The following is a 13,861-nucleotide window of genomic DNA, read 5'->3' on the forward strand; positions in this document are numbered from 1 at the left end:
GAAGTGTTTGTGAAGCATTGAGCAGACGAGCAGATAAAGATTACTTGGATTTCACTGGACGATGCATTAGAGAATTTATAAACAGATTTCCCATGTTGGTGTTCTTTGGTCTCCCTTAGCCTCCAGCAACAAATATGCGACTTCTCCACAAGTTTGAGACATCTTGAGAGAAGTAATAGAAAAGCAGATTTTTGCATTAAGTTTCAAACTTCAAACTTTTCCGCGTAATCGGGTAATAAATATAGCACTTGATTTGCTCACTGTATTTTAGCTTTACTGAAAGTTCTAGCCATCAGCTAACACACAGCATGCTACTGGACATCCAAGTTTATAGCTATATCCATGTTGTTGATTTTGTTTGTTTGTTTATTTGTTTGTTTGTTTCTTTCTTGTCAGGCAAAAGAAGTACCACAGGAGTACACACACCTGGCCGATTCTACATAAAGCAAAAATAATGTTGATTTCATCCTCTTGAGCAACATCCCGAATATACTTTGAAGAAACATTTATGGTCATGACGTTGTGTTACAACATATTGAAGAGGTCAGTGAGATCATACTTGATCTTTTGAAGTCAAATCAATCAAAACATGAAACCAGACTCGTCCACCTTTTGCCTGAGAAAGCTGGGCTACCTGGTGAAACGGAGGCACACCGTAGTGTCACATCAATTTAACGGCGAGGCCTGTCTGTTCTGACCTTTCTGTCCAGCCTGGCACAGTGAGTCTGTATGAAGCCTGTGTCCAGCTTGGCTTCACAAACAGAAGCTGCTCACTCTATCAGGTCCTGAGGAGACCAAATCAGATTACCAATGCATATCTCCCACAATCTACTGCGACAGGATCACCCCCCAGGCAGAGCTGAAATGGATACAGCAATATACAACAACCATGCAGAGGGAGCACGGCCAGTGCGGGGCCAAGGACGAGCGCAGGAGCTCTGGTTAGGAGAGAATTCACACGGTTGTAATTAGGGCAACGATGTGACTTAATTGATTCCATGCCATCTCATCGATTTTGATTAAAATTAAATGAGCCTCTTTACGTTTGAAAAGGTTAAAACAAATTGAAATTGGAAATCACAGCTGGTAATCACAGTTTGTCTAACAGTGGAGCTTTTAATGAAGCGGCACACTCTCCATTATTCATCTCATCTCAGCCTCCTTTAGAGCAAGACCATGCCTCTTTTGTGTGTGTGTGTGTGTGTGTGTGTGTGCGCGCGCGCGTGCGAGCACATTAGACATACTGTATTTGCAACAGCATTAAGCAAATCGGGTTAATTTTAGCATCATGACCTCCTTAACAACTCTCCTGCTGGGGTTGAGCAGGAATAAGCATTTGTGCCAAAAATGGATTCCTAATCTGAAATGTTTTGACCAGTGCACTGATACAAAACTAAGTTGTTACAAAAAGGATAAATGACAAAAAGTTTATTGAATGTGCATGTACTGATTTACACGAGATTTACACAAATACTCTTCTTTGAAACATTATAGTAACAGAACAGAGGGAGGATCTCACACAAAAAACATCCAAGAGAATAATTAACATTTCTGTGAAAATGTAAATATTTACAGTACGTCGTTCTCATAGTCATTACATGCCCATTCTTATTGCTTTTCAGTGCACAATCTGTTCATTATTTCCATCTGACAGAACAAAGCAGTTTAGGTCACAGAAAGGCCAAATTAAGGACTGGAAAAACAATCCTGTGGTGACAAATTAAGCAGTTATGCACATAAGTCATAAATACAAATGTTTTCTTTAACATATTGCTTTGAACACAAATCTATTCCCTTAAGTGTTTGAGTTTCCAATCAATGATTGACTGTCCTTTCTTCTGCTATAGTGGTGATAGCATAAATCAATGACATCATACTTTACATTATGTATGTGTTATTGCCTGTGTTCAATCATGGTTAAATGTAACATTTGCAGGACCTAAAATATTTACTTTGCATGATAAATGCTCCAGTTCAAAGCGTTTCATGATGGCAGTCATTTTTAATGTAAGAAAATTAGAGCTGTCTGCACACAGAGCGCAAGTCTATGGTCGTCTAGCGCCATGCTGAACACCACAGTACACCCCTCTCCTGTGCTAGAGTTAATAATCAAAGCCAGACTGCAAATGTGTCCATACTGTCTAACCTCAGTTAGAGAGGCCAACTGGTCCAAACACCCCAAAAGTTTATCTGGTATTCACGGGCACACAATCGAAGTGTTACGGGGGACTACTGGCACCTGGTGGCGGCTTGGAGACATAAAGTTGTTGGAGCTCATTTATTAATTCATTCCTCATTTCAAACAAAGCCTATTAAAAAAGTGAGAACATGAAAACAAGTCAGGCAAAATTGTATTTCTGTTTTATTTTAAAAAAGCAAACTTTGCAGTGTTAACACAAAAAACCCACATAATTGTAATCCACCCGGCTAAATAAGCATCAGTGCCGCTAGTTAATCTGAAAGCATACCCCTCTGGAATATGCTGTTGTGAAGAACCACTGTTGCCTTTTTGCTCACAAATTGCCCTATTTTCAGGGGTTGGTTTGCTTCAGTAAACTGTGAAGACGCTCTGCTGTCTCAGCAACAAAATCTTCAGTAGAAATGCAAATAGATACACATGCAAAGCAAACCTCTGGCTAATTATATAGCCGTCTTACAAGGTCTGTGTCCCTGAGTGCTGGAAAAAAGTGTAATGCGCAGCATGTATGCTCTTCCAAGACAGTTTTAATACGGAGCATCTGCAGGTTTCAGACTGGCTAGATCTTAATAAGGCTTACTGTACACTAATTATATTGCAACACAGCAGTACAAACACTCTTTGCTTATACTTTAAAAAGGTGTTGGTTTGGCAAACTACAAAAGCAGAGATATGTTAATTTAAGTCCACGAAAAGGTAAAATGGGGCTACAGAGAATAATTTATCCAATTCAGAAACATGGGGAGAATTTTAATTATGATGGGGAGAAAAAAAAAACAATCGAACAGTTAATGACATCAGAAACTTGCAGAAGTTAATTAAAACACTGACCGAGTGCCTTCATGAGCTTATTATTAATTTTCATTTGTTGTCTGATGAAATATGAAAAACACAGATGAAAATGTCTGCAATAACTTTTGTTTGCAGTGTTAAAATCCTATAAGGCACTAAAATTGAAAATAGAAGCACTCTAAAACCCGTCTATAAAGGCAAACGCATGACCTATGATATGGCTCTGCTGAAGTAAAATTGATTTGAACTTGAATTTGTTTGAAGTCTTCTGAGACCGAACGGCACTCTTTGCATTTTCAGTCTCAGTATGTTGGAGATTGTGTTTCATGGAGCAGAGCAGAGTTCACCATTAACCTCAGTCCTCTTTCTTGTCAGAGGTGTTGCTGTCTTCTTGTTGTTCCTCTGAACCGGGCTGACCGGCCAACTCCAGATCTCCAGGCCTCGCCTCCTGGATGGCTTGGTATCTCTGAAGCTCCAGGTAGGTGGTGAAGAGTTTGGCGTACTCTGGGTGGCTTGTGGCAAAGGATTGGAATTCGCCTAAGGAATCACACAACACAACAATCACGAGGATGAAGTGCAGTTTACTTTAATGTGAGGGCTGTATAAAGTTTTGAGTCGTAATCCCATAACACTTACGTCAAATGTTGAATGGATTATGAATTAAGTCATGAAAGCATGTTGTACCCACAGAAAAACAATTCTTCTTGTGATATAAACCCCTGAAATGCTTTGACACGGAGGTGAGGGTGAGCTGTGTGTATATGGATATGAATTCATACCAGTGACTAATATTGGAACGAGTTGTTAGAAATGGTCCAGTTCTCTTTGTAAAAAAATATTTGCCTATTCCCAGATTTAGAATTTTTCAAGGACAGAGGAGGACAAGATGTCATTTTGAATATTTCAGCAAAAGTAAAAGCAGTTGCTTTTGATTTCATTAGATAAAATCCCACGGCTTTGAATAATAATGTGTTTGATGTATTATTTCTCTGTCTTGAAACATGTCTGGAGGGGATCTCTAAAAACCAAGTTGTGTATATAATGGAAGGAAGCCCAGATGAATGTTTTGGTTGGTTGGTCTGATGTGTTCAAGGAAAAAAAAAAATCTATTGACAAAAAATTTTACGCCCTTGAACATCTGCAGGCACTATTGAGACCGTCCCAAACTGCAACTCCTCTGTTTTCTGCTGCATGCGGTGCCAGGCTGGAGCATGAGGCAATAAGTAACCTGATGAGACCAATAAAAAGTTAATGAGGGCGAACATTGTTGAATATGGACTCAAACCCGTTGCCTTTGTGTTGGTAGTATAGTTTGAAATGTCTGCATCATGAAAAGTCTGTTTTGGCTGCTTGTGGTTCGTGTTTCGCAGTGTAAAGACAAAAACTTCTGGATTATTTTTATCCTGCAGAAGTCTGAATATAAATATTATAACCACAGATGTGAAGCAACAAGAAGCCTATTTAATAATTCCTAAACAATGGCAGCCATCATGTTTGATAGACTTCCTAACCCCTCTGTGACGAGTGGGTTCTTACATCATCAAATGCACAAAATCTGATTCTTTCTGTTCAGAGACCATATAAAATTCCTTTATGTTTAGAGGTTAACGCCCCAGTCAGGGCCTTTCACTCACTGAATGTGATGAAACCAGAGCCGTCGGCATCAATTTCTTTGAAGAGCTTGGCCATGTTGAGGTCTGACACACCCAGAGCTGAGCGCAGTAGAGCGGTAAACTCCTCTCGGGTGATTTTCTCATCCTCATCTGTGTCAAATAGCTGCATGGGAGGGACCACAAGGGAGAAAATATGTCATTTATACATTGTCAGGGAAAATAAAGTCCATGAATCTTCCACATGCACCTTTTAATTTGTAATAACGTCAGCCAGTTAACAAGAAATAATTCCAATTGATGTTTCAGTGCCTCTCACAATAATTCACCTCCGCCGGACCACAGAGGAGAGGGCCGATAATCGTCATCATCAAATATAGAAATCCAAGATTATTACAAATAACTTTTAAGAACTGTTGAATACTATCAGTCCTGATCATAAAAAGGCATTTTCCCCTTAAAAAAAAAAAAAAATCAGACAATCACTAGAAAAATAACTGAGTTCACCTATCAGGTTTCCACATGATCATTTTGTCGAAGTGTGAGGAGATCAGTCTGATTACTGCAAACATAAATACAGCAGTGATACTCGTGCATAATGTCTCCAAGGCTCGTGCATACGCACCAGTATTCTTTAGGGGCTTTGCATCGACCACTTATTGTTGAGCTTGGGTGTGTAGAGGGGCGAGAAGATATGAGGCTGATTCATTTGTGCACATTTTCAAGTGGATTTATCGCAGGACAGCATGCCTGCATGTTTGTAACGCACCGTTTTCAATGTTCAAGCACACATAGGATAGCTGAGTAATGATGTGCTCTCCAGAACCGTTTGTCAAAACTACATTTGATCTTCTGGCCAGAAAAATGGCTCCAAGACTTCCATGCTGTTCACAAAAGACACATATTATTTAATTGACATAATCCAAGCCTCTGTGAAGGCTGCCCCTGCTCCTCCCTACAGGCAGAGCTGGGTGAATCGGCTCCGATGCTATCTTGCTTAAACATTATCGATCCTTTTCTTTACAGCTGGCATGTATGCTGTAGATATACACACATACTGTGTCACCCCAACATCTCAAGTTTTCAGAAAGAATGATTAAAAAAAAAAAACAGTCTGCTGCGGTAGAAGAAGACTGCTTATCTGATTTATGCAAGTAGAGAGCTGCAGATTCTGATACAACATCAGCCATGTTGAAATGTTTCTGTCCTACCTGGAAAGCCATCCGCAGAACATCTTCAGTGTTCGCTGGTCGACACAGGATGGTGACTCCGATAACGTACTCTCTGAAATCTACAGTGCCATCGCCGTTCTGCACAGGGTAAATAAATACCAGAAAATACTTCAGTCAGTAAACACACAGATTATTAGGGTCCCCAAATACAGACTTTTTGAGTACCAAGAGCTTAGAATGTAAAATGTGGTTTCTATGAATGTATTACTCGAAAATGGGGCATATATTTTTCTCAGGAGCTATTCTTATTCATTGAACTGAATGCTAAGAGGCTAACAAAAACCTACCCGACCAGTTTCACACAGAGGATGAATCAAGGGGCTGCGTAAAGGGCCAGAATTTGATAAACGGCGGTTTTATTCACCAGGAATCATGCAATACTACTTCAGTGGACTCCCAAAATAAAGATATAGAGTCACAAGTAAGTCCCCTTTAAGTTTACTAAAAGTTAATTATTACTGTTTGTTGATACAAGTTTGATAGAAGTCTCTCACCCTGTCAAAGAGTGCAAAGAGCTCCTCCAGGGCTGGGTTCACAGGTAGCTTCAGGAATCTGGCAAACTCCTCAATGGTGATGCGTCCCCCCTTGCAGGAGCTGGCCATGGCTGCGAAGCCCTCCAGCTCCTTCCTCACATTATCCCACTTCAGACTGACGGAGAGTGAGCCGAGCACAAGGAGGAAGTTGTGGTGTGTGTGTGTGTCAGCGTGAGGTTAGGTGGATAAACGCCGGGTCGGGTAGAAGTCAAGAGGATACACATATAACAGAGAACAGGTCTGGAGTTACACGGGCCACCCCCTTGAGTTTACACCATCAGTTCATACATTTATAGTGTTTTAATGCTAAAAAGAATAACGCTACTGCAGAAGCAGCTAAGCAGAAGAAAACAACAACTGTAAAGTTGCAATCAAAAGTGTGATTCCAGCCTTAAAGTGAAGCTCTTACTTGAGTTTGCGACTAATCTTGGTGAACTCAACCAGGCCAGCCTCCATGGGCAGCGTTAGCTCCCCAGCTGAGATCATGAGTCGGCAGTCTTCATAGGTGTGGTCCGTCACTGGAACACCCAAAGCGCTGCAAGCAGACAGTTCCAGAATACCATTTGACAGAGCAGAGGAAGGAGATGGCCACTTCCCTGCATGCCCCTGTGGTTCTGATATCAGCCAAGAATTCTCAACATTTCAAACATAACCACAACTTATTCACATTTCTAAACCTTTGATTTAGTTCCTCTGCAATTTACCAATATTCCCCATTTGTTCAATATTACATTCATCATGACATAAGAGCATATTTTTATTTTATTACAGAACCGAGCACACTCACTGAGCCATAATGTCTCTCACTCTGCTTGCGAGCAGAGCAGGGCTTTTCTTCTCCTCCTCTGTGGGGATATGTGGTGCCAGGAACTGAAGAACAGCACAAACACACAAAAAGGTCACAAGTGAGGTCAAGCAGAAAGTAAACACCTAAACCTGCGCACGGAGTAGAAAATTCCCTCGTGCTGTAACCACATCTCAGATCTCTGACCACATCATAAAACCTTAAAGCTGTACTTCAAGTCAAGACTACAACTTCTGTTTGTTTGAATTCATTAAATTTTAGACAGTTAAGTGATTTAGCTGCACAAATCTTAAAAAGCTATGAAATCATTGGCTGCTTTCTACGTGTATGATGGCTGAAATACTGATTTAGACTCAGACAATATAAATTAAAATATCTTCCTAATATTTGTATAAACGATGTGTACGAAAGTAGTATATCTACAGGAAACAGTGGGGACTTTTTTTTTTTGGCCAACGTAAGAGGACACACACATAAAGAAGGCAGAGGGTCTGTTACCTCAATCTCTACAGTGGTGTAAAGCTGACACAGAGTTAGAAGCAGCAGTGTCCTCCTGCACATAATCCAACCACCACAGTCAGTTACATTCTTTATTTGATTCAACAGTATCACAAATTGTTTCAGTTCAAGAAATTAACCGTGTCAAGTCTCATCATACTGGTCACTGTTTAAGAAGAAACAACAGCAGACATCCCCTTCACAAAACAAGCCGGCGGCCTGTAGAAGAGAAAAGAACTCTGGTACTTACGAGCCGAAACCTTGCCATGTCCACGTGACGGTGTCCTGCAGAGAGACGGGAAGGAAATACTTCAGGACAGAGAGAGACACGTGAATTCTTGATGCATTTTTTAATTCTCTGCGTTTACATGTAGCTGATGAGCCTGTTGACAGTTCAGCCAGACAAAGAAATAAATAAAATAGAAAGCACCCAGAGAGCAGATACCGCCTCTAACTACATCCTGCCTCGAAGACTAGAACCATCCTTAAGCTCCAGGATGTACAATTTGATTCCATCCGCCTCCAAACCACTTCTTTCTTTTAATATTATCTAGCTTTCCACTAAATTTAATAAAAACCTGTATACTTCTTTCTGAGATACCCTGCTAGCCTACAAAATAATTTCAAAAACTGATTAAAATAAATAAAATCCTGCATTTTCCTCTTTATTCAAATCCTCCCACCAAGTTTCGAGAAAAAGTGTTTTTTATGTGGTCCTGCGAACAGTCGGACAAAAATCAAAGCTACTTGGATTAATCTCACCAACACAGTTCGTGTATTTTGCTTGTGTGGAATAAAACAAATAGTGTTCATCTGTGCTGTATTTATACTGCACTTTTTTACATATTAATTATAGGTGAGGAGGAGCAGCTTGTCCACTAAATTTTTGGCTAGTGGTTCTCATTCCTGGCTCCTCCTGTGTTCCATGTGCCCTTGAGCAACACAATAAACAGAACTGTTGCTTCTGACGGACATGCAAGCACCACGCCTGCCAGCTCTTCCATTTGAGTGGGAATGAGAGCCAATACTCTCGAGCACTCTGTCTAAAATTAAGATAGAAAAGTGCAATATGAATGTGGCCATTTTTACCGTTTTTTTCTCTTGAGATATGAGCTGAAATAAATCAATGCGCGCAAACACAACAACCACTCACTAGTTTGTTGGGATATCTCAAAAGCACAGGCTGCACAGGCACCCCTGGGATGAAGGCACCTGAGAGAGAAACAGATGATGAAACAAGAGTCACAGAGACTGAAACTCCTCAGTACCAGTGGCTGAGAGCGGAGTAGTTTTAACATTTTATGATGTAAAACCAAACTAAAAGAAGATACCTATTTCGCCTCCTTTTGTGGTACTTAGTGGACAAGTCAATTCATAAAACACAGTCCATGTGTGAACAACATGTAGGTTGTTTGGCCCTTCTGTATGATTTAAATTGGGCATTCTCTGTGCTGTTAGCAGGTCCAGGATGTACCGTATTAGCTCCACAGCTACAAACGTCCACATCTGCTGAAAGTACTTCTATTCATCACCATTAACATAAGTTACTTGCTCATTGTTTGGCCTTCTTTCCTCATTTTATTATAGTTCCTATCATAGAAAAAACTGATTCTACAGTTTTCAGATCGCAGGAAGAGGCAAAATTAAATAAAGGCCACTTGTGTCATGCTGCAGAGAAGTCCTGCCAAAACATGACATTCTACAGAGTTACGAAAACATCGCACAAGAATCACATCTACATTTCAATTAAAATGTGAATTATGACTCGTATCGCAATTGCGATATCAGTCAAAATAATCACAACATCTTTGTTACAAATCTGTCAGCTGCAAAAAAAAATTTAAAAAAGAGTAAATAACCTTTACATTAGATATAAGTATTTTTCATCCAGTATCTTACCTTGTTTGAACGTGATGAGACATGAGCGATTTGTACACGTTCCCTCAGGAAATATCAAAACCTGAAGAACAAATCAGGAAAGCCTGTTCAAATCATGCACTATATTATTTAATTCTTACTCATGCAGGTACATTTTTGAAATAATAATACTTGAATTTTTCACTTTGGCAAATTCTGACAATAATAACTATAATTCAGGGTTTATAGACATTTTTAAATTAGTACAGTAAATTTCTTTGACTTTTCCACATTGAGGCAAAATGTCCAGGACTTTTCCTAAATTTTCTATCTTTATTGTTCTACAACTTTTCCAGGCCTGGAGATTGCATTTTTAAAGTACATGATATTTCAAGATTCTTCATGACTGTATGAACCCTGGTGAAACGAGGACAAGCCTCTAAAACTCTCAAAGGATGTGAGGAAACCAAACAACATCCTGTGTTACCGCACTGCAGATCAGCTTAAAGTCATTTGTGCAGGGGGAGGGTGTGTTTGCAACAGGACAGACCTGTGGCCAGCGGCCTCCTGACTTTGCTCTGCTTTCAATTTCTTGGATTGTATTCTTCCTGGAGTCTGGGTCCTTTCTGGACACCAGCACTGGCTGAAGGCAGCGAACGAACCCTGCAGAGAGGAAGAACATGAACTAGTGCACACACCAAAAAGGCTTTGTTTGCATTATGAAGGACAGGACAGGGCTATTTGATTGATGGTATTATTAAGAACCATTTAAAGTTCTGTGGTGCCGCTAATATCAACAGCATGGATGGAACAACTCAGGCTGACACGTGTTAACAGGATGTGAGAAGTGTTGAACTTCATTCAGACAGCATAAGATAAGGACTGCATATCTTAGCAAGTGCTTTGTCATTCCAAACACTTGGAGGCAAGGAGGGTGTGTAATGGTGCTGTCAGAGGATAAAGAGATTTAAGAGATGAACCCTTATGACACACACACACACACACTTCACTGTCACTCACTGCCAAAGATGGGTGTGGCCAGGTTCTCCACGCGGGACACAGTGGAGGGCAGGCCTGCTACGATGCACACAATGCCGTCAAAAAAAGTGGAGTGGGGGGCCACAGCTAGGATTGGGGCCTCGCTGCTGCTGACTTGTTTGCCCTTGACCACCACTCTGAAGCCCATACAGAAGTAGTAAGCCCTCCCCAGGACAGCCATCACGTTCTGACACATGAATCTGAAAAAGACCAGAAAATTTAAGTGATCAGATTCATGAAACGATATCGTGAAGTTCATTTAAAATTCAAACAGCTATGACATAGGATGACATGGAAACGTCGGTCTTTTTGTTTTAAGTGTATTGCACAAGTTTGTACGCTTAAGATTGCTTTCAAGTTTACTGTCACCACTCACTTCCTCCACAAGAGCAGGAAAGGCTCACTGTGAGAGGAGAGCCGGGACTTTGAGAGCTGCTGACCTGCGTACGAATGCCAACAAAAGAATAAAATGTCCAAATTCTTGGGTAGGAAGCTGAAGGCAGCTTTAAGGGTCAAACGCGTCACGTAAAAAAAGTCAAAACATGTTCATCTACTGTCCACATCTCTTGTTATTATGACGAAGATATTATCTATACAAGAGGCAAAGAGCAACATAGAGTTCTGTTTCAGGAGTGCAGTCTGAGCCTCATGTATTCTATTCAACCACCTGTTCACTTTGGTTCAGGATTTCTGGTTTAAAGTTCTGAGGAAAAATAACGGCGCCGCCTGTTACTCCTTAAATGCATCATCTTCTCTGAGGTGCACCTAGGCGGGAGTGTACAGCTATCACGCTGTCACTGGTAGGGCTGTGTGCATTAAAAACAATATTTAACTTTTTTTTTTCTTTCCCAAACTGCATCGCAACATATGATGGTGTGTATAATATCAAGGACCTGAGCGTGTTTGTAGACAACTGATCTACAGGTCAGGATGATACGGTAATTATCAACAGGGTCACACCTACTTCTTAATGGATCTTAAAGGAGTTGCCCAAACAAAAAGTGAATATGAAAAGATCAGCTTCCTCCTGTCTCCCTCACCATGTTGGGTCATTATCAAACTGACACTGATTGAAAGTCAGAGGAAACTTCCTGTTTTATGTTCCTGTTGTGAACCGTCTACAGCTCTTACTCTCTTATCTAACTCTTACTTAAATACAACTGACTGTCTTCTGTCTGAGAACTGTACAAATGCATTTGGTGCTCAAGAGGAACATGATTCCGCAGAAGAGCGGGCAGCTGCACATCCTTGGTCATATCAGGAACTATTATTTTGAGAAAATGGGGCCTTGACTGTTGTGTGTTTCCTTCCTGTTTGTGGACCCAAGATCATGCTACTACTTCTTATTTCTTTTTTTTCCCCCCATCAAGACGTGAATTCACATGCCAACATATTTGTGCGTTGAACAAGTTGTGTTTTTGCAAACACAAAATGGTCAAAGATTCACGTAGAAAAAACAAAACGGTGCAAAAATTTGTTTCTGCCCCTCAAATCAGGGTTGCTGCGGGTCAACACAAAATCAGGTGGAGCTAACAGCCTGTCTCCTCCAGAAAAAACGAGCAAGAAAGATCGTAAATACTAGTGAAGACAAGCCACGATCATGGATAAGAGCCACCTAGTGGCCGAACTACACACTAGGCAGGAATAATCTGTCTAAGGAGGTGGAGGAAGCAGAGGATGGATGAAAACGTAGCAGAAAAGGACTCCTGTTGGAGGCTAGCAAGTGGAGAAAGCTGCTGTGGCAGTTAATACTGTTGAGTGTTGATGGGATATGTGGTTGCCGTGACAGTGGATTGTGTTTTAACGGGAGCGTTTACCACGCAGCAGCAGGAGGAACCAATTGTTGGATTTGTGTCTCCAGTGGTGGGTGTTGACTTTCCCTTTCTGTCAAAACCATTCTTATGTGAACCGAAACCATGATCTATCCAACCCACACCAGAACTGCAGAAACACCTGGAACCCCTCCTTATCTAAAACCACTACGAGGGGGCACAGTCCTTGGCTTGATGCCAAGGCTCCATCAGCCAATCAGCATAAGAACACACATGACACAATTGCATGCCATTCTGAAGAGCAGAAAAGAAGTATTTTCCATTCATAGACTCCTCTAGCGCCCAGCGCCTTGTCTGATTGGTTGGATATCATTCTGATTTTTTAATAGTGGTTTCAGATATGAGGGGATCCAGATGTAGCGAGATCTTGAGATCGTGGCAATCGTTCACATGGTGAACCTGAATGTTGTTGTAATCAGAGGGTCAGAAGAAAGGACTTACATACTTGGAAGGATGAGTGGACTCGTAGACTGATTACTGAACAGTAAAGGAATTTTTCACCCAAAAATGACTTTGGATTAATGCTACAATGGTTTTTCCTGGGTTTTGTGGACTAAATAACTTCACCTGACCTTCCATCAGCATGAGGATGAGCTGATAATGACTGACTTTTCTAGGGTGACAAAAACTGTCGGGCGGGTTTCAGAAAACATTTCACAACTTTGACCACTTATTACTAAGGCTTCCAGACAATCTGGCAGAAAGCCTACGCAAAAAAAAACAAACAAGTTAGGCATTAATAAGTGAGTTTGCACATTTTAAAAAGCTATAATCTATCATGCCAGTGTGTGAAGGGGTGTGGGTGGCTCTAGGGTGCAGAGATGGTTACCGTCTCCAGCCTGTCATTGGTTCGACAGCTCCTTTCAGAGGGTGCTTGAAGGTTATTATGACAGATACTGGCCATGTCACCATAAGAACCAGGGATATGAGGATGGTGCGAAGGGGGACCAGGAGGATTCCCAGGAGGACACACTGCAAACACACACAATTTATAAATGGGCCTCAAAAAGCAACAACATTCCACAGAACATGCACCAGCTGTAAATCCAGATCAGTGGAGCTTTCTGGAAAACACACAAAGGCTTTTATTGTTTGTACTGCATAGAAAGACGCTTTACAAGCCGATTGTGGCTGCAGAAGATTACAGGCCCCGCATGGCTACAGCCGCCTGCCCGTGTGCACAGTCTCACCCACCCGATGACTGAAGCGGAGACTATTCCTGAAAAATCTAATATGCAGATCCACTGAGCGGAGACGCCATACTCACTTTGACTACAGCAGCTTTGGTCAGTTTGGTGTCTTGGACAAACGGGTTGATGACGGCGGGCAGGAGCAGAGATTGTTGCCTCGGCAGGGAGAACACCCGCTGCGGCATGGCAGGCACAGGGAGTCACCAAACACAGGAATGATGCTGTCAAAGCGTCGCTATGTTATCATCTCACTTCCTCAATGGAGGCCGAGCTTTTT

The 13,861-nt window shown here is 41.3% G+C and overlaps 1 protein-coding gene and 1 long non-coding RNA gene across 4 annotated transcripts in view; one reads left to right on the forward strand and one right to left on the reverse strand.

Annotated features, from left to right (window-relative positions):
- Positions 1–13,861, forward strand: part of LOC147269669 (uncharacterized) — a 145,796-nt gene that overhangs the window by 51,842 nt on the left and 80,093 nt on the right. For 2 of the 3 annotated variants that reach the window (XR_015110543.1, XR_015110542.1), the window contains exon 3: positions 3,365–3,467. This is a non-coding gene — a long non-coding RNA (uncharacterized LOC147269669). Of the gene's footprint in view, positions 1–3,364; positions 3,468–4,133; positions 4,265–13,861 lie in introns of those variants that run through there. The other variant, XR_015110541.1, reaches the window with a different exon arrangement.
- lpcat2 (lysophosphatidylcholine acyltransferase 2) lies at positions 1,452–13,780 on the reverse strand. Its single transcript, XM_086188938.1, has 14 exons — positions 13,662–13,780; positions 13,224–13,366; positions 10,545–10,762; positions 10,075–10,187; positions 9,567–9,627; positions 8,821–8,879; positions 7,918–7,952; positions 7,668–7,722; positions 7,152–7,234; positions 6,774–6,899; positions 6,326–6,479; positions 5,811–5,909; positions 4,624–4,765; positions 1,452–3,526 (listed from the first exon to the last, which is right to left on the reverse strand). Exons 1-14 carry the CDS (start codon positions 13,767–13,769, stop codon positions 3,345–3,347), a joined length of 1,578 nt encoding a protein of 525 aa, XP_086045064.1. The 5' UTR covers positions 13,770–13,780; the 3' UTR covers positions 1,452–3,344.

This window comes from Aulostomus chinensis, chromosome 2 (assembly GCF_037954235.1).
Source record: "Aulostomus chinensis isolate RoL2024-O1b breed Wild chromosome 2, RoL_Achi_v1.0, whole genome shotgun sequence".
NCBI classification, from domain to species: domain Eukaryota; kingdom Metazoa; phylum Chordata; class Actinopteri; order Syngnathiformes; family Aulostomidae; genus Aulostomus; species Aulostomus chinensis.